The sequence below is a fragment of the Genypterus blacodes genome, unplaced genomic scaffold (assembly GCF_046128005.1).
Source record: "Genypterus blacodes isolate CSIRO-AG114 ecotype Tasmania unplaced genomic scaffold, CSIRO-AGI_Gbla_v1 ptg000090l_1, whole genome shotgun sequence".
Taxonomy (NCBI): domain Eukaryota; kingdom Metazoa; phylum Chordata; class Actinopteri; order Ophidiiformes; family Ophidiidae; genus Genypterus; species Genypterus blacodes.
The window spans coordinates 1,367,455-1,391,668 of record NW_027466895.1 but is presented as its reverse complement, the minus strand read 5'-3'; the positions used below and the strand labels follow the sequence as shown (position 1 = coordinate 1,391,668).

Below are 24,214 nucleotides of genomic sequence, written 5' to 3'. Positions count from 1 at the left end.
GCTCTGTGTTTGGCATCTTGCACAGTTTGCCTCCTGGACACACCGCCTTGTCTGCAGATAAACCCTTTATATTTGCATCCTGTGTTCAGCTTTTAAATCCATAGCTTACACTAACAAAATCACTCAGATTCAACTCTCCACTCATTCATCATAGATCTTTCAAATTAATTGTGTTCCGGGTTTGTTCAGCCGTGTTTATGGCCAGTTTCCAACAGTTGGCAGGACTTTGTGTGTGTGTGTGTGTACGTGCGCATGTATCCATTTAAATACTTGTGATTTGCTGACGTAATCGTCAAGACGCTTTCCTTCCAGGGCGGCTGTTTGTTTTTTCGTTTTGCCCACCAATGTTCTGCCTTTCATTTGTTAGTAGCTCAGCTGTGCACAGCAACAAATGACTGGAAATTGATGAAACCGCCTGGGACCCTTGGGTTGAATTTTTCTTTTGAGGCGAAACAATCGAGCTCGCCACTAATTCATTCAGTGCAAATTCCATGAGACGGCACCCTGTGGGCTCGGTGTTTCATGTCCCTTTTTAAAAGGTGCCCCAGGGGGACTTTAATGACTAAATTTTGGCAACGTTAGTGTGGCGTCGTCCATAGTGCTGTGTTGTATCTGTGTTGCATTGTGATCTGCAGTAAGTGACTAAATGCTTTTTGGAAGCACAATGTCGCCTGTGAGTCAGTAAGAACAGAGTTGATGTGCAGGATTACAGGTGTTACATTGAGCACGTATCTGTCAGTGCCTCCACAGACTTTCTCTTCAGACCATCAGTGCAGCTTTAGTTACAGGTGCTGCAGGCGATCTCAGTTGCTACCTTGAAACTCAACCACAAACACAGCGGCTCCATTCCATTTCCTCCCATAGAGAGTGACCTGTACAATTGAGTTTGGAATTGCACAGCATCGTCGAGAAGCAAACACAGGAAATGCTTTAGAGCTCTGGAATATGATCGAGATGACTCATACACAAATACAATACTTCTGGAATCGGAATATCGGACTGTTAACACAGAGCGAAGAGGCCCTGAAGCTCAAACAGAGAGTGAAGAGTGGTGTGTGTGAGTCATGGTGTTCCCAGTACCCACGTGTTTCAGGAGGTACACCTGCAAATAAATCAGGATGGTAGTGTGTGTGGTCTCATTTGTTCGATGCAACGTGTCTCCCGGGTGAGTAGATTACCTCACATGGGCCGACGATTGCAATCAGGCCGTTTTTAATATTCGGAACGTTGTTGATGGCAGGCGAGAGACCAACTCTGGTATGTGGTCTGTTAAAGTTTACCCCATGACTTAATTCAGTCACAAACACACACACACACACACACCACCCGGTCCAGTCCCCCTATCTCATTGGCTGATTGTCATCTGCCATTTACTGTATGTGACTGAGCATGCACAGCAGTTGAATTGGATTGCCAAAATTGAGGAATCACAATAGGACGATTTGTCTGCAGAGATGTGTATCACGTATGCCTTTGACTTGGGTCAGCTCATCTTTTCCCATTATGTGTTCCCTGCCTATTTGTTGGCATGAAAGACTCATTTTAGCCGGGAATAATATGCTCTATTTGGTGTCCCTCCATGTTTGCGGTCGGGATCAATATGGGATTGAATAGAAAACTAACAAGTCTGCTCTGCCGTACGGCATTTTGCACTTTTCTCATCTATCAGTGCTGCGCCGTGATGGTATGTTTATTGTTATCGTGCTCCTGGCAGCCGTCCATCAACGCCTAGTCGTCGCTGTGCTGCTTCCTAATGGATGCATGCAGCACCCCATGTCCCCACTGCTGTTCCCACGCTTAAATCTCAGCAACCAACCAGGCAGTGACTCTCTTTGATGGCCATGTTGAAATTGACTAAAAGCCACACTGGCAAAAAAAAAGCTCTCCCCTTGTTTTTCCTCTTCCCTTCGTTCCCTCGTTTTTCCCCCTTCCCCTTCATTCCCTCACTCTGTCAGCACAGGCGGCGTCTGAAAGGACAGAAATGGCTTTTTGAGTGACACAGGCTGGCATTGCCATTTGCTGTGACAACTGGTGAAAGGGGACGGGAAAGGAGGTGGAGACAAATGATGATGACCCGGCAATGATTGTGCTGCGCCCCCTCTTGCTTTCAGTCACTCACGGACACATCCTCCCTCCCTCCTGTTTGCTTTCTTTCCCTCTCCTTGCTCTCAGGGGTCACTGACGACCAAATAAGATTTCCACAGTGCAGGAGGTGTGGAAATGTTATTTGGCATGACATTGGGGTTTCTTTCATCTTCTCGTCTTCAGCGCTTTTGACACGTAATTTATCGTGAAAATATTTTTGGACACACCTGGAGTCATCTCGCCATACACGGATAACCTCCAAGCGTCGTTACATATGAATGAAAGTGTGGAGTGAATGGAAACATCCAGTAGATGGAGGCGGCCAGTTATAAGAGTGCACTTAAGATGCATCAGTTGTTAATGAAGCAGTGACGCATTCGTATTCGTCTACACGTCCATTCTTACCCCTGGCGGTTTCTATTTTAATGTAAAGAATGTACGGTACTGAATCATGTGTAGGAATCACTGTTTGTGCAGCACATGTTTTGCCACCCTGTAAATATTTAAATTCCATTATGAAAGCTAAAATCAATTCAAACACCTAAATTAAGTGTGTGTGCTCATGTTGAAAAAACAGTATGGCTTGCAATATGGATTCTAAATTGCTGCTTTGCGATGGCAGGAACATGTTCATTACAGTGTGTCGCTGCCGATGTACCAATGAGAAACGTATTAAAAGGCGAAGCGTCGGCCTGGACGGGACCTTTAATTATCAGAAGTGTAGCAAGCGCACAGCAGGTGCTTGTGGCTGTAATAAATATTTGGGCTGGAGTGAAAACACACACCCGTGCAGTCAAGGGTGAAAACCACTGAACCGCATGTGAAATATTAAATTCTCCCCTGAAGAAAATACATTTGTGACAGTATGAGAAGTAAAATAGTCCGACATGTTTGTTGTTTGCAGTTAATTTGAATTCTAAATGCTTTCGGTGCGACTAGAATTACTTTACCTTTCATCAGATTTTATTGCATTAGTTTCCCAAACACTTGTTCCATTTCCCAGTGATTGTGAGCCAATTGGGAGGCGTTATTGGTGATATACTGGGTGGGTGGGTGTGGGTGGGTGGGTGTGTGTGTGTGTGTGTGTGGATCTGCAGGAGAGCAACGGCGTCATGTAGAGATGCTTAATGTGGACGCAATACTTCGGTCCAATCGCTTTGACCGCTCTAAATGTGCACCCCCACCCCCAGCGTCCCCCTCCTCAGGCAGTGATTTCAGGATTTGGAGTCTTACCCCTGGCTGCCCCCACACTCCCCCGGGCCTGGGGACGCGGTGTCTTAACTCTGAACACAATGTGCCTCTGCCAGTTTAGTGAAAAAGGCTCAAAAATCTCATTCCGGCTGCCGTTCCGGTGTGTATACAGCTGCAATGAATTTCTTTTTTTTTCCCTCCAATGTTTAGATCTGTAGTGTCTTGAATTTTAACGTCTCTTTGTCCGAGAAATGAGAAAATGGTTCCAAACTTCTAACTTTCACACAGCCTTCTGACATTTGCTTTTAACAGCCGCTCAATAACCTGCAGCCTGGTTCAATTTGTATTTCCCACTTTCATCCTCACACCACCCATGTAGGGGGAATTATATGATATTAGTAATATTACAAATGTAGCTCAATATTTATCGACCGGTGCCCCGTGTCACCCTCCCTCCTAAAAATGAGATGGATTGTAGTTATTGCTGTTATTGATTTTAATAACCAGGCTGCTAAGGCCCAATCCAGAGTCTAGCTCCTGCTCGTGCCGTCTGAGAGCTGCGCTATGCTTTCATCAGGATAACAAAGGATCTATAAACTCATTTAAGTGCAGTTTTAGCATGATTAGTTTGCTGACTCTGGTGATTTGTGTTGGTGTGCTTGCATGCAATAAAGAGAGAGAGAGAAAGAGAGTTTTATGGTAATCTTTGGTCTTAAACTAACTGAGCTATAGTAGATTTTAGCATCTATGTATCTCTCTCCTATCAAATGACCAAACCATGAATACATATCAATCATGGAGATTTAATGGGCGACCACAGGAGTACAAGGGATCCAGGTAATAGACTCCAGTGGGAGACTTTTACCAAAGGGGGTGTAGTGTTGTTTGTGAAAGGATGTAGCTTCCTTACGTGTACACTTATCGATCTGCAGGGGTGTCGAGGTGTGTGTGTGTGCGCGTGTGTGTATATATGGGGGGGGTGGGAGGGCTGAAGGAATGCAGGATTTAGTCCCTCATTACATTGGGAGGGACCTTGCATTACTCCATGTGACTGACCCCCTGCACGGTGTCGGTATTGTTCAAACCCCATCGTATGTAGTGGTTGTACACGCTGTCGACCTTTGGGGTCGACAATGTCAAAAAAAGGTGAAGGTGAGTGAGCAGCAGACGCCTGCAGATTATGAGCCGCGTTTAGGATTCTTCTTGAGCTTGACCGTGTGTTCTGTAAGGGTTAAGATGGAGGATTCTGAACACAAAGCTAGCAGGAAAGATTTTAAGGTGCAAGTTTTTTTAGCTCAATGACTGGACAGTTCACCTTTATGTTCAGGGACCTTCGGTACATCTCAGCAATAGATTTGAATCCATGTTCTGCCCTTTGAAAGCCCTCAGCAGATCTCTCCACTGCTTTAGATTGTTTCTCTTCTCCAGCTTCTGCTATGATCGACCCAGCATTGACCCCTCTTGACTCCCAGGCTTTTCTTGTAGCGAGACATTAAATAAAATTCTGTATCATCGGCAGCCTTGTCACAAACTCGGCTCGGGCAGTTTGACAGACACCTGTGCAATGGGCCTCTTCGGTAATGGCTTCTCTTTTGTGTTGTTTGGAAGTGTTGGAGTTGAGCCTGTGTCAACATCGCTCCTCTTCTTCAGGAGGACCACAGGGAAAAGCAGCAGCTAAGTTTTTATTACAATTTCCAGTGTTAGCTTTTCTCTCCCTTTTTATAAAGCGTCCCCCCGCAAGGCGCAATGCAAACGTACCTTTGATCGCTTCTATAAAGGGGAGCGGCGCTGGGACAGAACAGAAATAAAAGGACCAGCAGATAACAAAGGCAAATGGTTTTCCCTCACCCACATTTAGACGCATATCTATCACATTCACTCCAGCCACAAATTCCCATTTATTCACCTGTTTTGTCAGAAAAGTGATGCAGGGCAAACATCAATTATCTATTGATGAAAGAAAAACTCATTAATGGGCATCGGGCAGGTTTAACGGAGGGGATCATGCTTTTTTCCCTCTTTCGCCTGGCAGTTAATGACCCCGGCCGTTTGAGAAGCCATTTGACTTTCCTCTACCCGGCCGCCGACAGACAGCGGCCTGCCACTGACAGTGATGCATGGGAACCCCTGAGTCACATTGATCACCCTGGGATAGCGTGCGCACACAAACACCTTCCTGCCCCCGCACGCATGTTGCCGTACGCATTGACGGCGACCCCCGGCCTCGATTGAAACCAGTCAAAAAGCCCCTGAAGAAGCAATTTGCGTGTCCTATGGGAGTAGTCGCCATTCTTATAGACATTCCACTGCACATGTGAGCGATGTGAGGATGCTTCGCTCACTGCAGAGTGTTACAGTCCAGGTGGAGAATGCGACGGCGCGTTTGTTTACAGTAGCACAACCAAACCAAAGTTTTTATTCCCTCACTGCATCTGCTGCTGTAACTTTAGACTGGAGTGGGTGAGCGTGTAGGTGTGAGGGCCCTGCAGCAGTCCATCTGCCACCAGAGGAATTCAGACAGACTGAGATAGGAGGCGCTAAATGTTTATGAGGATTCCTCTCATATGTGGCGAGGCATCTCCGACTGCATATTTCACCCCTGTTTTGATTTGAACAGATGGGATGTCTTTACTTATCACCTCTGACCTCCATCTCTGTTTCTCTGGCACCACTAAAAGTATTTTTAAAGTAGAGATTTTCCCCATAATTTTTATTTTTCAGTTTGCTCTCCGTCTCATAAGGGCTTACCTCATTTGCAACGAAGCCAAACACGATTATAATTGCTTGTTTTTGGAAGTGGGGTTTGTGTATTTCCAGCACACTTCATAACCCTCCTGGCCTCGTGTGTTTATTGACCAAAAATCTGACAAATGGCTCTCTGTCAAACCTCATGGTCCACTTATTGGAAAATCGGGTTTGGATTTGGTGGACGCCAGAACCTGCTGGCTCCCTGCCCGAGACCCAGGCGTCACACTGGCATTCCAAATGAGAGGCGCACCAGGTTGCAGCCACAGAAAACAGAATTCATCTCATGAATTCAAAATTAGGAGGGATGGTGGGGGGGGCTGAATGTTGGCTGGACCTCAGCTTTGCCTTTTAGATTACTGACATCAAAGGGTCTAGTGTAGCAATTTAGATTTAGATTGTGTTTGCTGTAAAATAAAATCAGAATAAACTTAACAGCCAAGATACATCAGCTCGTCTCTCCAGGTGACATTTGTTTTTTATTTATTTTTTTAATTACAGACACCGTTAACATGCTATTTACATCCCTGCCTGATCTATGCCATTAAGGGATCAATAGCAGTTTGTTAAATTCATTCATTTATTCTTCTCTGCCTCTTTTTTTTTTTTTTTTTTGCTTTATCGATCTATATTTATAGATTTCGGCCCCCAGAGCGGCCTTTTCCCTCCTCTTTGATTGGGGCCCCGGTGATGCCACTAACCGATTTCTATCCCGGCTTGCCTGGTGTGAGTGAGGGAGGGAGGGAGGGAGGGAGGCGGCTTAAATGCTGAACAAGTGGAGCAGTTGAGTAAAAGGAGCATGATTTGAGAGTCCCAATGAGTGTTTATCTGTCGGAAAAAGGTTAATGTAAACAAGAATGACTGTTAGCAAGCCAGTGTTTCAATGAAAGATTGAGGCGTCTCTTTATGAACTTTACATCGTACAACTATTTTTGTCACAGACGGACTTGTGTGTGTTTGTTTTTAACTAAACGAAACCTTTACCTTTGGGCACGTCTGGAATCCCGACATAATCCCACATCTGCGTTATCTGCGTCATTCAAACTCCATTGTCACACACACACACACACACACACACACACACACACACACACACACACACACACACACACACACACACACACACACACACACACAGAAACAAAGTGGTGAGACAGGAGCAATGTTGAAGCTTAAAGCAATTTCCCTCTGACAGAGCTGTCATACCTTGTAGCCGCTCTGTCACAACAATCTGCAGCGTGTTTTTATTAGCTAATAGTAGTTGTCCATTTATTTGCTCCCTGCTCATCAATTTGTCTCCAATGCTTTGATACACTTTCCAATTTTCCTGTGATTAATTACAGCCAACAGGAACACCTATCACACCATATTGATTTTTTTTTTTGGAGGGGGGGGGGGGAGGGGTTGATCAAACTTGCGCCTGGTATGCTTTGGCTTCAGGCTACATCTGTATCGGTTAATGGAACTAGGAGTGCCCACTTACAGGAATGATCTATAGAAACCAGCGCGTGAGGCTATACTGCGAGAGGTGTAGAACTTTTGTTAGATGCATGGAGGGTTCGTTGGTATGCTGAGATGAAATTTTCACAGCAGACTGGGCTCAAAGCATCCAGCGTGAGCCATCAAATCTGTATTTGAATCCACACACACGCCGCATGTTACGAGTGTGTGGAAATTAGGAACGTAAAGGCAGAAATTGATTCGATTGCCTTTTTCACCGCGTCACCGCTCAGTCTGGTGCTTAGGAACGCTTGTTGTTAGAGATTTGATCTCTGCCCCAATGAATCCACACACACACACACACAAACACACTCACACACACACACACACACACACACAGACACACACCACACAAGGGGGCGAGTGGAATCTGTGGTTCAGTAACATAGGGGAAATTGAAAGAAAGGCCCCTTTCAGCGCGTGTTTGAGGTCTGAGTCTGTCTCTCCGTTTTGCTGCAATTAGTGCTGCCATTGTTGGAGGAAATCACGTAACAAGAACACTCCTTTTATACATCTTCACTAATTTGCCCCTGTTCGTCAGAGGCTGAGAAATTTCACTCCAAATTAACCCCCCACGCTAATTGTGTGACATTTTAGTAAATTCAACAGAATACATGATCAACAGCTCTTACAAATATCCTCCCTTAAAGGTGTTAGTTATTGCATGAAGGAGAGCAGAGCACCTTGAGATGACTCACAGAGCTCACGTGCAGACCCTTGCTTCCATGCTCGTGCCCCCGTTTGATGCACACGTGTCGTTTAGAGTGGAAGGCGTCATATCTGCACCCCAAACTGCGCAAACGCCTCAGTTTATCTGGCCCCTGAGTCCCTGATCACTTAGAAGTACGCACAAAGCCACCTACAGAACATTAATGGACTGCCACAAGTATTGATATTTTCATTCTCCTTTGATATTACTCCAAACGTACGCAGGCCCGCTTGAGAGCTGCACTAAGTGGCAGAGTACAGCAGGCATAAAGGCCGCCGCCTCCTTGCTGCTTAATGAGAATGAATGAAGACATGCCAGAGCGTCTCCACCTGCCGTTTTGTTTCCCCACCTCTCGCTGCTTACATCTGCACATCACGCCGCAATATTTGACCAATGTTTACACACAAACACAGAAAGAGAGAGAGGGGGACAGAGAGCATGATTTAACCCCTTACTGTGTTCCAGCTTGGAGTACAGCCTGAACAAATGCAAAACACCTCAGGTGCCATTATATGAATCTGTGGCGATTAGCTTATTTCTTAGTAATTGGACTCTGTGGTGAAATGCAGATTTGAAGATACTGTCAGTGGAAATGGATTCATTATCTACTGTGCATCAGTTGTTCCCCTCAATAATGAAGCATAAAGCGACACTCCGGTTGAGCTGCTAGCGTGGGTGCTCAGTTCATTTGAGACCATTTAGTCATCGGGTCACATACAGAAGGTGGACACAGCTACATATTTGCATATCTTCACATGGGGAACGTCTGCCCTCATATTATCTACTAGGCTTTAGATACGTTCTTGTGGATGTGTCGTTGAGAGGAAATCCCATTGCTCACATTTATCAGATTGCCTGCCCACAGTGTTGCTCTTGTCTTGGTGAGTGAGGGAGAGCGTTTTGGCTCCGATATGTTGCGTCACACAACCGCAGCCCTCTTTGTACTTTCCTTTTTACACTCAAACCGCTAAATGAATCAAATCTGCTGCAGTTTTAAAACAAGCCCCCAGGCCCGTTTTCACCTCAATGATACCAAATGGCTCTGTCTTTTCTACTGGTGAAACACACACACACACACACACACACACACACACACACACACACACACACACACACACACACACATGTGCATGCATTGTGTGTTTGTTTGTTTTTTGTGCCCTTTTCTATTTTCCGTCCCCGGTGTCGAAACAATCCCAGCGTTTATGAGATTACCAGAGTCCATTTGTGTTCCGGCGGAAGCCATCTTGGCTCAGAGGAGGCCTCCGCTGGGAACCATCTGGGCTCGACTCGAAGCAGTTTCCACTCCGCCTCCCCTGTCCTCTCCATGATGTGACCGAAGCCGCTTTGCTTTAAAAGGAGGGGGAATTGAATGTCAGTGTGTGTGTACATACAAGTGTAAAACCCGGCTGTTTTATCTTTTTACAATGCGAGACGCTGAAAAGCCCGGCAACATTCAGGCTCTTGTGCACTGTGATAAAGTCAGTCGCCCGCGTTGATGCGTCCACTTGTTTTATTATGTTTTATTGGCTGTAAAAGTCTTTCAATTAGTAGTTAAAGAGTGCACACGGTGTCCGGTCGTTGTCCTCGGGACCCCAAGTTGTACCTGTAAACACGCAGGCCAACACCACACACACGCGGTCAGAGCTGTTGGATCAAGAATCACAATCAGTTGAAAGTGTGTATTCCAAAGTGATGTCAGTGTAGGTGTGTGTGGTTTCCCGTCCCGTGGACACTCCAGTGACTTGTCCATCAGGACACATGCAGTAGATTTGCATGTCTCTGCATGTTGCCAGTATTCCCCAGTGGGCTTGTTTTTATCATTAATTCTGTGGGTGGTAATGCCAGTTAATTTCGTTTTCATAATTTGAGCAGTATGTGGTAAATGAAGTCGTTCCCTGTAAGTGGTCTGGGAAATGTGTGTGTTTGCCTGTAATTTCACCCTCGCTTTGCCTCTCATTCATCTCTGAGCGTTGCCATTTAACGTGTTGGCGCGGCGGCAAAGTCGTCCTCTTTCTGGGCGCCTAAGCGGGCAGGATCACCCGGCTGAGTGTGGGGGTGAATGGAGTCGGCGGAGAGGATCTGCCCTTCACCTTTCATTCCAGACTGAAATCACTGCAGAGTAATTTGTGGAGCTTTTGAGATAAATTATTAGTGTGGAAATGAGCAGGGAAAGTGTGTGAGTGCGTGTGTGTGTGTGTGTGTGTGTAATTTTCCCCTGTGGAAGTATGATTCTATCTCCCATTTCATGCCTTTTTCTTAACCTTATTATTGCATGAAGCATCTATATCTTTTTAATCTGAAGAAACAGTACCAGGGCGATTTGTAGAAGCTAGTGTGGGCTAGAATCACAGATCATTCAATTAATTAAAGGTTTTTAGACCTCCCGTTGAGAATAGAGGCCTAATCAGACTAAAATAGGCGCCAAAAGGCTTCGGCTCTGTCTGATTTAGCAAACAATCGCACCGCTCGGCCCCGTGCCGAATGAAACGCTTCTCTGAGCTGAGGCGTCTCGTCTCTTTGCACATCTGCTCAGGAGGAGACGAGCAGAGAGATCCTGTCCATATGGGGTTTTGAGATCTGGGATCTTTGATCTTCCCCAAAAAAGCTTTCTCCATACATTACAGTTTATTGCATCTATTTGTGTTGTTATTTACATTTCTTGCCTTTTCTTATTTTAGTTGGTACCATTTAAACTCATTCAAGGCGGCGCCCCGCTAACGAGCCCTTTTCCCCCCGCACTCCTCGACTTTCTAGTTTGACATTTGGGCGCTCGAAGGACCATTGCTGCTCTAATAGCCCAGTTATGTAACCGCTTCTGCACTTAGAGACAAAGGGAGATAAAATGGAGTGAGTATCCGAGATAGCAGAGAGGACGAGAGGGAGAGAAAGAGAGAGGGAAAGAAGGGGAAAGCAGATTATACAGAGGCTGATGAGGTATGAGGGAGCTGAGATGGTATCGTGGCCAGGCAGACTGATGTCATAGCTGCTGCTTTGTCTTTCATGGAGCCTCTGGTGTTCCATTTAAATGTTGGAGACAAATTTGCCAATGGTTTATTATACATTCATCTGTACAATGCAAAATATATGAATTGCCTAATTACATTCAGAATGATACGATTCCATTAACTGTCAACAATGAGATTAATTCAATGAGCATTAAATATTCTTAAGTGTTTCGTTCTGTTAGGTTTGGAAACGGAATTGATACCAAGTAAAGTTTTTTTTTAAATATCAGGCAAACTTCATATCTATATGTCAGCAGTCTGGTACAACAAATAAAAATATGAAACTATACTTTTACACCATTCATGGCAGATGAGAAGTGACAGACACTGCTGATGGCATCGTAACAGGACACCTCAACAGATGATGTAACAGATTGAGCCAAATGATAAGTAGGTGTGGAAAATGGAAACCTACATCGGCGCCTGTAAGTCCAGAATTGTAAAATGGCTTCTATAATAATAGAACGGCTTGTGTATTCATAAAAATCAGCTTTTTTACTTTAGCCGGGAACAAGACGGAGCCGTTTACAAACTTAATTCCCCTCAGATTTCCCTGGTGGCTGCGAGGCTAAGCAGGCTGAGTCTTAATCGCTTGACTTCTTCCTATCTCCTCTGCACACCTGCCCTCTCACTTTCCCGCTGACTGAGGCAAGAACGGCCAGGAAAAAAAATCAATTGATTTTTTTTTTCACCCCTGTCTGTCCATGGCTTATGAAACAAAACATAATGAATAGATAATTAGCCTGAAGAGGCAGAATTTGGTTATAGTCCATCATGGGTGAAGTTCTGAGATCTTTGCGTCGTTGTCAGCAGGGTTAGCCACTTCAATGCCCTCATTTGTTAACTTAAGGGAGTAGCAATTTAGCTCTCACTAATTGCGAATGATTTTCAGGTATACAGAAAAGTAGCGTGGCAATATTAAGCCTTAATTAAGTCTGAACCACACACTCAACACTAATTTCAAGTGAGTCATACTGCGTCTGAAGCTCCTTGTTATGGGCATAATCGATTTCCATCGTTACAAGAGGAGCATTGTTTGCAAATAGTCAACAATTCTGTCCGTGCTAACTTGTCCTCCGTCTTTGCTAAGACCAGAGACTGTTGACCAGGATAATCCACACCACAGGGGGGAAACAAGATCTGTCTGTGTGTGTGTTTGTGTGTGCACGCTTGTGTGAGTGCATGTGTGTGTGCACGCTTGTGTGAGGCCACTAAATCAATGGCGAGCTCTGGGCCCTCCAGTGATGTGTCTATTTAAGTACAGCACACTGTCTCCTGCACCAGTTCCACCCCCCTCCTGCTCTTCCTGACTCTAATTGAATCACATACCTAATCTCAGATACTGAACATTGACCAAGCTTCTTCCTCTCTTCTCTGCCAGGTGGAAGTGGAAGTGGAGAGCATGGACAAAGCGGGCAACTTCATCGGCTGGCTGCACATTGAGGGCTTGAATCTGTCGGTGGCCCTGGTGGAAAACGCCCTGTCCAAGGTCCACTTCACAGCAGAGCGCAGCTCCTACTACAAAACCCTGACGTCTGCAGAGGAGGCGTGTCGCCAGAGGAAAGAGAAGGTCGGTCCCCTTTAATGATGCCAAGAGAACATCATCTTAGATCTTTAATGTTCCAGTCTGATATGGAACTGAAGTCATGAAGGTTCCTCAAAGTGAGAAGAAGATCTGAATTTGTTACAGAATGCACCCCAATTGCATATACACATGTTACCGTGGGCACCTCAGCATTTTCACTATGACACTTTAGCTGAATAACAGATAGCATCAGTCATGGCAGAGGCACGATCCATTTCTCCTCTGAAAATGTATTTCTCTCTGACACTCCAGTGGAAATGCTCCACGCGAGCTTTGAGAATAGCCACATATTTGCCATTATCATTGCAGCTTTTCTTCCCTCTGTGGGAGCGCGGTGATGGATGGAGGCCTCTCTCGCACTGATCCCAATCTCACCCTGCATTTTCATTATGGCTCCAGCAGTCGCCCCTGCCAGATGAATGAAGTGCCCAGCCAGCTGTCAGCCCCATCCTCTCTTCTTTCTTCCTGCTTTCTTTTTTTTTCCTTCTGTCCTTTTCTGGTCCATGTCTACCTGTTTGGGAGCTTTTTAGGAGATGTACTCTCCATAAAAATACTGAATATGATCTATCGCTGGAGCAAAGAGGGAACTGTGTTCTCTGTCCTCTCTCTGAATCTATCATTGCCATATTCAGCTTGTTCTTCCCTTTCTTTCTTCCTTGCTGTTGGGTTCTGTCTCTCTCCCCTTTTTCCTCCTCCCCAAGATCAGATGCAGCACACAGAGAGAGCTCTCAGTTCTTCACCAGCAAAACCCCCCCCCCCTCCCCCCCGGCCCTGATATGAGCTCAACGACTCAGCCGTGTTTAAATTTTTACTCGCGGTAACCGGGCTGCATTTCCATACGTGCAGTTTTGACCCTAGCTGACCCAGAGCGCGGCAGGGCAAAGAAAGACGGCGGCAGTAACTGCAGTCAGCTTGCGATTACATTTGATGTCAGTTCACTGCGTCAACCGCCACCTGATTTGTGTGTGTGTGTGCGCGTAGTGTTGTGTTTGGAGCAGAGGGCAGTTGGCTGCATGCGTGCGAATGCATAGCATGCAACTTGCAGACGAGATGAGCGGGACTTTGTGTTCTAATTAACCCGCAGAGACCAGCCACAGAACCTGAAAGCTTAGCATCTCTCGCCTTTGAAGTCCTGGCTGGTCTTTGTTTCCTGCGTAGGTTCACCCTCGCTAGATGGGATCTCTCCACATCTCCTCCTTCCTCTCTCCTTCTCCCTCCCTCCCCCCCATTACCCCTCGCTTTATTGTCCCTGCGGCTGCGGATGTGGAAGGCATCAGTGGTAATGCTGTGTCAGGCACCCCTACAAGAAAAGGTTGTCGTAATGAAGTGGACTCGGAGGGCGTACACACATATTGACGCGCACACACGCACGCTCGCTCGCTCATTAAAGAAAACTTTGCGTTGGTGGTCCAGCTGGGACCCGGTACAACAAGAGGGGATCAAGGCTTTGCTGCTGTAGCATCCAGGCACCGAAAACTGCTTAGCTGGAGTGACTTAACTGAATATGAGTTTTTGCCGCAATGATGCCGATGGGAGAAAGTGATTGTGTTCTAAACGAAGCGTTCCGGAGCGTTTGAAGGGAAGAGCTCAGCACATTGCCATCTTGCGTATCAGCATCTCCTGTAGCAATATCGGGAGCACTTCTCACCGTAAACCCAATTCTCCACACACACATGCGCGTGAAAGGATCAGGGGCCTAGCAAATGTCTTAATTCGCTCTCTTCCGTCTCGGTTATTTATAGCCGAGCTAATATTTGCTTCCCGTAAAGCTCGCATGAAGCTTCGTCGCCCCGTCAGAATCCGTTGTAAAGCTCCAAGTGGCAACTTCTACATGATCCAACCGGAGGAGAAACCAGGGACAGTGTGCAGTTTTATATATTTATATTGTTTTTAACACGAAGCTAACGTCTGTTGCCAAGCAATACTTATGTCTTTCCCTTAAATCCGTCGCCTTTTTTATTTGCTAAGAATTGTAGTTTATTCAGACTCTCTAAAGGGCGGGGAAGACGCGCTTGTTTTACAGAGTCCTCGGGAACAAAAACACACACTGTATTTTGTCATTGTACTTCAAGACTTCTCATTGCTGCTATTGATACGACGGTGCATTGTTACACCTCTCCCCGCCGCGTCATTTGAGAGACACATTTGGCACCGTAGCAGTAGCTTTCCTGCTTAATGTGGATTGGGAGCCAAGGCTGTGGCTGCAGCTTTCTAGTCAAACTCCCCAAAGACTGAGCGAAGGTGTGGGAGTCGGTTTGTCAGTGTGTGTTTGCACCTCGAGGGATGTTTTTTTGGAAGAAAACAACAAAAAAAGTCCTCTGAAATGACGAGCACGGTAATGAGAAGGAAGTCATTCTCCACTCTGGGTAGCTCCTCGCCCTCTCCTCTGCAAGTTGGATATTTAACTATACTTCAATGTGGAAGACTTGTTTTGTCCTCGTTTTTGTCAATATTAAGGCATCTGACTGCCGCCGCCTAATAGCTGCACAGCAGCAGGGGAAGAGGAGCGTGCCTGTTATTGAAGCGGCCTAGTTATGAAAAGGTAAATCAACAATCGGCCTTCAATAACAGGCGGCGTGCGCTTTCTGTCGAGCAAGGGGTTTTCAGCTGTAATTGACCAAGCGTGAGGGAGATTGCCACGACGACTGGAAAAGGGTGGGAATGGAGTAAGCGCATGACTTTCCTTGTGTCACAACCCCGGCCTGTCCCATGTCTCAGTCTGATCTCCCTCTATTATTCTCTGCCCGGTGTTCTTAAAACTGTCTGCTGTCCCTCTTTGTTAGTCCTCACACAGCTAATTACCTTTGAATTCCCTCTTATTAACCCCATTAACGTCCGCTAAGGCGCCTCTTGTCCGGTTCCCTTCCCGTCTTTGCCGCGCTCCAAATTTCAGCTTACACAGGACAGTCCTCTTCCTCCCAGCTCAGGATGAATCAAAGATAAGTCGGCCCCTTGGATATTACCGCCATGGCTACTGACAGAGCCATATTGGAGTTCCAAACATCCAACCCAAACATCTGGTGCATTTTTGGTCACTTTATCTTGATTCTATCAAGGCTGGCACAATCTCTACAGAGTCATGTGGCCCGACTCGTGAGCCAAACATCTCAACCACCCCCCATCAACGTCAGTGCTTTCTATCCCCATGATGTCTCAGTTTTGCAAAAGGCAGCACCTCACTCAGCACATCACACACCTGGCTAAACAGAAACACGCCGCGGATGATTCCAGTTAATTGGGCTCTTAGTGAAGATAATGGGTGCGACTCGTGTGGGGGGAAGTTGAGCTCAAGAGGACGAGGAGCCATCCTGAGCATCAGCTGCGCTCTGAGAATTCTGTCTTTGTCGAGCACTACAGTAGCAATTCTATGAAAGCCGACGTGGTGGTATTGTATATTTTACCTGCAGCCATTCTGCATTCAGCAAACTCCGAGGGAAAGCATGGTTTGCACAATGGAGGGCCATGTTTTGTTTATCATCATGCATATACTCAATCTCTGCATTCTGTAAATAGGCTGTGTACAATTACGTACAAGCAGCCTTGTTTGGATTCCTTGGATGACAGTCCTCTTCTATTAATACAGAGCTCAGTGCTTTCTTAAGCCCCGGAGCCATTTAAAAGCCGTGCTTACAATGTTGCAATCTTTCCCTCCTTCCCCTTCCGTTTGCCTTGTTCTGCGGCAGTCACCAGGCTATAGCATGAAACAAGCCGCGGATTAATACCGAAGCGGCTCATCTGCGGCTCATCTCTGTTGAAGTGCTGCGTTTCAGTCGTTCCGTTGTACATCTGACCCTTAGTTTCTGTATTTTAGAGCCTTTTTTCGCCAAATCCCAAAGCTTCTGCAAATTATCACCTTTTTGACTTCAGCCATTTCAGCCGCAGTCTCTGGCTGTCATCACTCCATCTGTCGCTGAGAGGTTTTTGGTTGACCTGAAATAAGTTATTTTGGCCAAACACAAATTGCATTAGCGGGTGTGAAGCATCGAGCATTAGTGGCATTCGGGCCGATCGGGCTGATTACATGTTTATTTCCATTCTAGTCACTCGCCTCTCTCTGTCCCATCCACCGCTAACAACTGTCAGACATCCTTCTAATATGACTAAATTAAGTCAATACCATGTGGGGTAGAAACAACAGCCACAACACGACCAATCACAGAAAGACACATCCAATTTATACCTGTCCAGTCTCTAGAGAGGTAACAGGAATGCAACTTTAGTAAACTGTCAATCACGCCTGGGTGATGATGAAATGCCTCAGCCGTGTGTGTGAGGCACCAGATCAGCATTAATGGGTCTCACCTTTAATAATGTAAAGTGTGTGTGTATATAGTATATGAAGTATAGCCAGTGTGTAATCGCAGTTGGTAAGGAAATGGTTTTTGCTAAACTGAATTATTGGCTTTTTATTTCCCGGCCTATTCGTCTTCAGAGCTTTAAAGGGTCTAATGAGACGATGGCAAACCATTACTTAGAATACAGTAATATATCTTCCAGTTTTCCCAGGGTCACCTGTGTGCGCGGCTTGTTTGTGTTTCACCGAGCGTCTCTTTGGAACCATTTCAGAGCAGTCAATTGTCGGGCTTGGGAGTTAAAAAGGAGGGCACTTTGTCTGCTCGCATAGTGCCAACTCCAGCAAGCCACCTCATATTTAATTAATAAGTTTGGATCCCTGCCCCTTTGTTTGCTTTTCGGCTTCTCTCCTATCCGTGTGTTTCCCCCCCTGAAGGCACTTTGAGCCAAAGTCCTCGGGAGGAGGACAGCAAATGTAGGTTACAGGCCCTGATAGCTCTCCTAACTTCTAATAATACAATGATATGGCGTATAATCATTGTAGTAGGAATAATAGAATTAGTGGTAATGTGGATGTACCTGAGGGTTGAGCAATTACTGTTGGTATGTCATCTTTTTACAGTGAGCATTAGTAGGAGCTGCATTAGTATGTGCTTGAGGTCAAAGGTCACTGTTCTGTATTGTAACTTCATTTGCATATTTTCTCCGTTCTGTACGGTTAAGCGTCGGTACATGTGCTCAGCTCAAGAGCATATTAATGATATCAGCCGAGTGCCGAGGCCCTCTGCGATACCAGGATGTAATTGAAAAGTAGTAGGGGTCTGAAATGGATTCTGTGGCCGTGTTCTGCTCGGCCATCACAAAGATGGAGGGCCAGGAGAGTCATTATGTCAGTGGTGATTAGCATTTTTCCTGCCCTTTAGGAGACGAGCGGCTAACTGTGCCAGAAGTCACTGTAAATCAGCTCATCCACAGGCGGCGTCTCAACACTCACGTCTTCTGTTTTCGGCCACATCATTCATGGTGCAGTCAGAGCCGATAGTGGTATTTGTGGCAGTGGGTTGTCACGTCAACCACTGCAAGGTTTTGGTTTGTCCCGCCACAACGTTGCTCCTTTGTTTCATCATTTGCTTATTATCTGTGCCTGCGTAGCTGAAAGAATTTCTCCTAATCAAGCACCAGTAGGGAATCTGGAGTTGAATTACAGCCCGATAGTGTAGAATCAAATTATATCCACGGGTGCCTTGGTACTCTGCTCTGCCCTTTAAAGCGCGCTGGTGACAGCCTCCTATCGTTCGTCAGATCAGGGGCGCGGGAGACCCCATCCCACGCTGGAAATCGTGACCACGGCTGCATGATGGATTCATGAATCAGCGAGTGAGACATGTGACTTCAGGGCTTTGTGGCAGCGAAGGAAAATGTATTCAAGCGCATGCATGTGCACATTAAGCAGCATAAAGTAAAATTGATTGGGATGCTTGATTGTGCACGTACCAATATGTCAATAAGTGAGTGAGATCTACCTTTGAAAAGGTCGCTGGCACGCGTTGAAGGACAGCGGGATCACAGCGAGGGCACATTATTGCCTGCAGCGTAGTAATGGGTGGTCACAATGGGAGAGGTGACCCGTGTGAGACCTCAGATCTCTGCTCAGAACGCCGCGTGCTGTGTGGTACGACCAAATCACCAGGCTCTTCATTTTAAGTATTTGTACTATGTGAATGAAAATCTATGTACACTTGAGATGACAAACGCAGTTTTCTTTTATGCTTGTGTCATTCTTTCCCCTCTCAGCACAAAATGAACCATCTGTGACACAACAGCACAGAGCTGACGGTGGCTTTCTCATCCGGCTAAAGGATTACATAATGTACTGTGTGCAGAGACGCACACGCATGTTTGCATGCAAATAGAACAGTGGGCACATGTGTGTACGGCACGCTGTGACAGTCTTCTTCCGGCTTACTCACACACTCTTTGAGCATGTGCAGAAATACTGGGGGTGCTCTCACTCCACGGGATGCCCCCCACCCCAACACCACCACCCCCACGCCCCTTACTGTAGACGGCGATCTGGACCCTCGGTGCCCTGAGGCAGAGAGACGCAGGAAGAGATCAGTGAGCCCAGTGATGTGTGTGTTATTTACACCCCCGCCCGCCCCTTCATCTTCCTTTTCCCCGAGTTTCAAGCTGCAAATTCAGCAGTCTGTCAGCTCTGCTCGCACTCACGTGAATACACATGCAAACAATCTCTTTCCCTCCTCATCCGCCTCTTTCCCTGTCCTCCGCACAGCCGGCGAAGCTGCCGCCTTCACCCACAAACAGACACAAGCGATGAAGGGGTGGAAGTGTGCTTGATCTGTTCGTTCGTTCAAGGCCTCTCCATTACTTGCCGGATCGCATGCCGACTTTGAATAATATCATCAGAATCATGAATCCGGCCGCCCAGTTGGTGCACATGCGTGATTCTTGTCATTGCATGCGTTTCTGTGCATTTGTCTACATGTCCTTGGCCTTTTGCTCTCCCTCCTCCAGTCATGCAGGGGATTCTTGCAGGCTCTTAGCGGAGGGTCCTCAGGGGCACGTTTGAGGCTGCCTTCGGTTCATCAGTGCAGAAATAACTCAGGCAGCCTGTCCTGCCCCCCGCTGCACTCCCACCCCCGTTACCCAGCTCATGGGATGAAGGGTTGTGGCCACGGAAGGAGAGAGAGGGCTGGAAAGAGTCAGAGGGGGCGAAACGCTGGCTGAGAGCATAATGTGATATGTCACCGTGCTCTGCATTATGGCTGATTAACACATGCTCAGCTCCGCCACCTGCAATAGAAAAGACAAACCCCCTCGTTTGCCCGCCTTTCTCTCCCTGTCTCCCCTGGTTCCCGGTTAATAGGCTTCCCTCTTTGTTCCCCCTCTCGTGCTCATTTACTCCCTCTCACACAGCCCTTCCACTGATTCCAGCTGATGAAAGTGAGTGTGAAGGACACGCGCCGGCTGGAGTTGCATGAACGGACAATTTTTTTCCTTTCCTTTTTTTGTCTGTCCCCCCTGGGACACTGTAAAGAGACATTTTTCCACTTGGCTGGCCGAGGGCTGGTTGTGGCTGACTGCTTCCCACCTCCGGTAGAATGACTGTGTGGAATACAGGCAGTGAAGCTTGAATTTCAACTCGTATATTTGACCTTAGACTGCAGAGCTTTGATTAGTCACTCGCAGCAAAGCGTTATTACCTCGTGCAACAGCCTTTAATTGATGCAGTGGCTGAGATGTTTGCCTAAATACTCTGGCATACTTATCTGACACCACTTAGTCTTGCAGCTGAGCCTAAATGTCTGCTTCTAGGTGATTTCGCCGCTTAATAGTTGACAGCCCCTCTCAATGTTTGCACCCCGCCACATTACGAGTGGATTCGCTAACGTCTTCCCATGCAGAAAGTTGACATTTATGTATTTTGGAACCATCAGGCAGATGCTGCGAAACCATCCAGAGCTGCATTACTGCCCTGCTTCAGGTGTCCTCTTTATGAGCCATCCAAGCTGGCACACAAACACACACACACGCGTTATAGCCATTTACACACACTCTGACATTTTTTAAGGCTCCTGCTTGGAGCCACACTTAACTCCATTTAATATAGGTCGGATATGGAATACCACGTCCTCGCCTTCCCTCCCTGGTTGCTTCGTTTTTCTCTTCTGTCTAATAAAATGCTAAATATTTGCTTCTCGGGGGCACAATTTAAACGCTCTCTGCTGGTTTGAGTCTGTCCTCCATCCCTGCCCCTCTTAATCACTTACTTCTCTGCCATTTCCCAGGCACTAAGAGGGGACATCGGATGACTTTGCCCCAAAATGGCCAAACTGTTGTCACCCGAACCAGCTGGCTCGTGGTGGCTGTGTTTGACAGGCGTGACCTTGACTGCTACACAAATTCCCTGCAAAGCAGCCAAAACAAAACCTTTCCAGGGTTTACTGGCTGTACATTATTTTACATGATGGCCAACCCGACTTTGTGAAGCCAGTTCTGTTTTTCACTGCTACAAACGTTGTACATACACTCACACACACACACACACACACACACACACACACACACATACACACATACACACACACACACACTTCCACACAACCTTATCAAGGTTGAGGCACATCAGGCCAATTTGCCCTTAAACAGAATTGGAAGAAGAAGCTTATAGCCGGTCTGGAAGCTAACGCCTCATCACTTCTCTTTATTACCTGCTTGCAGACAAAGTCCTCCCCACGCTGGCACTCTCTGCCAGGTTCAGCAGCCAATTCCACTCCTAAATGCATTTTCGTATTCCTTTTCCTCCGTTTTGCTACACGATACCCCCCCCCCCCCCTGTTCAGCCCTGTTCCTTCCTGGCTCCCTCCTTCCCTTGCTCTCCTCCTTACAGCCCTGGGTTTTCTCTGAATTAGGCGTCCTATTTACTATTCTCCACTTACCTCACAAGCTCTCCAATTCTCTCTCCCTCACTATGTGAAATAAGTGCTAAGTGCGTTGATTCATTAATGCGTTTTTTTCCCTTTCTCTCCGCCGCTCTCTCGTCTGACTAAAGGCGCCTCTTTAGTGCATGATTACCAACAAGGCCACTCAAGTTTGGGTGTCTGCGGCTTCCCTGAATGAGATGACGGAGGAAAGTTGCCCCGCTAAATTCCTCCTGAGTGGCTGTGTTGCCCTGCGGTCTTGTCAAGGCAATAATCTCTCTTCACTGCGTCTCATTTCCTCACTCAATCCGAAACAGAAATACACACAAACATGCAGTCAAGACTCCACCTATAACAATTTTAATAAATGATAATCCACACAGTTTTGGTATGGATTTGCTATTGCCATTTAAGACCAGTCAATGGTGCGCTGTGGCTTTAAGATGCGATGTGTTGTGACCTTGTGACGTGAGGATGTGAAGCTTTCATTGGTTGTTATCCAGCAGGATGCTTATTCACAAAACCCACAAAAATTAAACGAAAGCACCAAGAAATGGAATTGTGACGGCCGTAGGCTGTACGCAAAAGTCCGCAGGAAGTCGCTCAATATGAGGTGCAGCACAACAGACCAATGACGTCGTCTTTTCACGGGCTGCCAACCTTGACACGCCGTGACGTGCGTGAATGGAGCGCAGACAGGTGTAACATGAGTGAGGATTAGAGGATTTGCTGTGTGCTTTCAGCACAGTTGTGTTTGTGTCTTCGCTGCTGATCATTAATTTGGGATTCTTACTTTAACGCTTTGTTGATTTCCCGCTCGGCAGATTTGTATCTTAATTAAGCTCACTTCCTGACGAATGGGCCTTTTGTCTCCCTATTGTAAATCCTGCTTTGTTTAATTTTTTTTCTATCTCTACCTTTTATCGTGTCTTACCATGTTTCTGTGCAGCCTTGCAAATTTATTTTGCCCAAAAACATTTTTCCCACAAAGCTTGAAGTTCTCAGACTCTCTTCCCTCAGGGACAGACGCTCGCATAAACAGAGTCAGACTCTCATGTCATCCCTGCATGTCCCACTGTCATGTCTCTCTCTCTCCCGCTCTCTGTCTCCCGCCCGCCCGCCCTTGCCACCTTCACGTTTTCCCTCTGTTTCTTTATTTTCCAATATTCACACGGACCGGAGATGACAATAACGCCACCTGAATTTAAAGTGGAAATGCAGCTTCAGTGTTTCACTGCACACAATGGGAACTTTGACAAAGAACACAGAACTCATTTGCGTTTGTGTGCTGTAATCGCACAGCTTTAACACAACAGAGCGGATCATGGTAGGAAATGATTTTAAATCAGGCATTTATCTACATCTGCATGCATTGTTAATGTAGTTAGGGGCTCTTTGATAAATACAAGAATTAACAATGTAATGAATAACAATTGATCTTGATTTCAACAGAAAAGATTACATATTAAGCAGCAGAGAGCCTGGGCCCTTATTTCGTCAGTCAGAACCGAAAGATCAGGAAAGAAAAATAAAGGTTCTCATGTCATCACAGACAGAAACCATGTCGCTAGTTAAAGTCGATGTTCATCAGATCAAGCTTTGATTCCTGAGCTATTCAGTCACATTGCTTAAAAAAATTCTGAATTCATTTATAACAATTTGTCAGTTCTTGCCTCCTCATTTGAGATTTAAGTGGCTAAAATGTTACCTGCAGGGGCAATTTTGCCCTTTGACCCTTGTTATTTCTAACACTGTCTCACACACGTGCACAGTGGAGGGTTTAGGATCCTTCCCATTTTCAGACGGGCGTGGATTGACAGACCATATAAACCTCTTGCTTTTGCACGTCAACGTCCATATATTAATTAATAGGCAAACATGTCCATTTTTGCACAAGCAGTTTTCTTTAGAAGTGCTAATACCTCTGTTATCAGGTTAGCTTTTCCTTTCTTTTCCTTCCTTTTTTCTTTTTCTTTTGACATGGAGAGAGCAGAGAGAGTTGGAAGGTGCGATCAGAGAGAAAAATCACCAGGAGTCTGGTCTCCTACATTGAGAAGGAGAGAGAGGAGGAGAGAGAACGCCTCCCTGGAAACTGGTTGTCATGGCAACACTGTGGCAACCCAGAACAGATGAGCCTGTTAATTAAAAAGTTGATTAATTGTCTTTTAATTGCATACTTATACATTGTAGCATTAAAGTAGTCCTATTTCCTAATTATTCTACTTTATCCTCACGCTTTGCTTTCCCTTTGTCTCCCCGCTCTTGACGCGCTCTAAGGGTTTACATAATTTCCTCGGTCTGGATGACGAGCACGTTCACGCGGCGAGGTTATGAGGAGATCTTCGGGTAGAAAGGAGGAAATGAAGAATGGATGGTGGGAGGGGGTGGGGGGGGAGGGCACAAATTCATTGTGAAATTCAGCCCGTGTGCTGTTCTGCCAGGTGGGCGTATTTTGAGATGGAGGCGGTAAGCCGACCCGTCTGACGGCACCAAGGTCACCGACAAGACACTGTTAAGTAACGCAGACCTGGCACAAATGTCGGTCTTGTCTTTCGTCCTCTCGCGTCTCTGTCCGGCCCCGTGTGAAGGTTGTCGGTTCGGTGCCCCCCTCCCTGGCTGGTTTTAATTTGCGCGCTGGCGTCCCCGCGCTGCTTTT

General features: G+C 46.3%; 1 protein-coding gene across 1 annotated transcript in view; it reads left to right on the top strand.

Moving 5' to 3' along the window:
• snd1 (staphylococcal nuclease and tudor domain containing 1) overlaps window positions 1-24,214 on the top strand; it is a 140,619-nt gene that overhangs the window by 77,147 nt on the left and 39,258 nt on the right. The window contains exon 17 of the mRNA XM_076159021.1: window positions 12,620-12,808. Within this exon, the coding sequence (XP_076015136.1) occupies window positions 12,620-12,808 (189 nt within the window). The remainder of the gene's footprint in view (window positions 1-12,619; window positions 12,809-24,214) is intronic.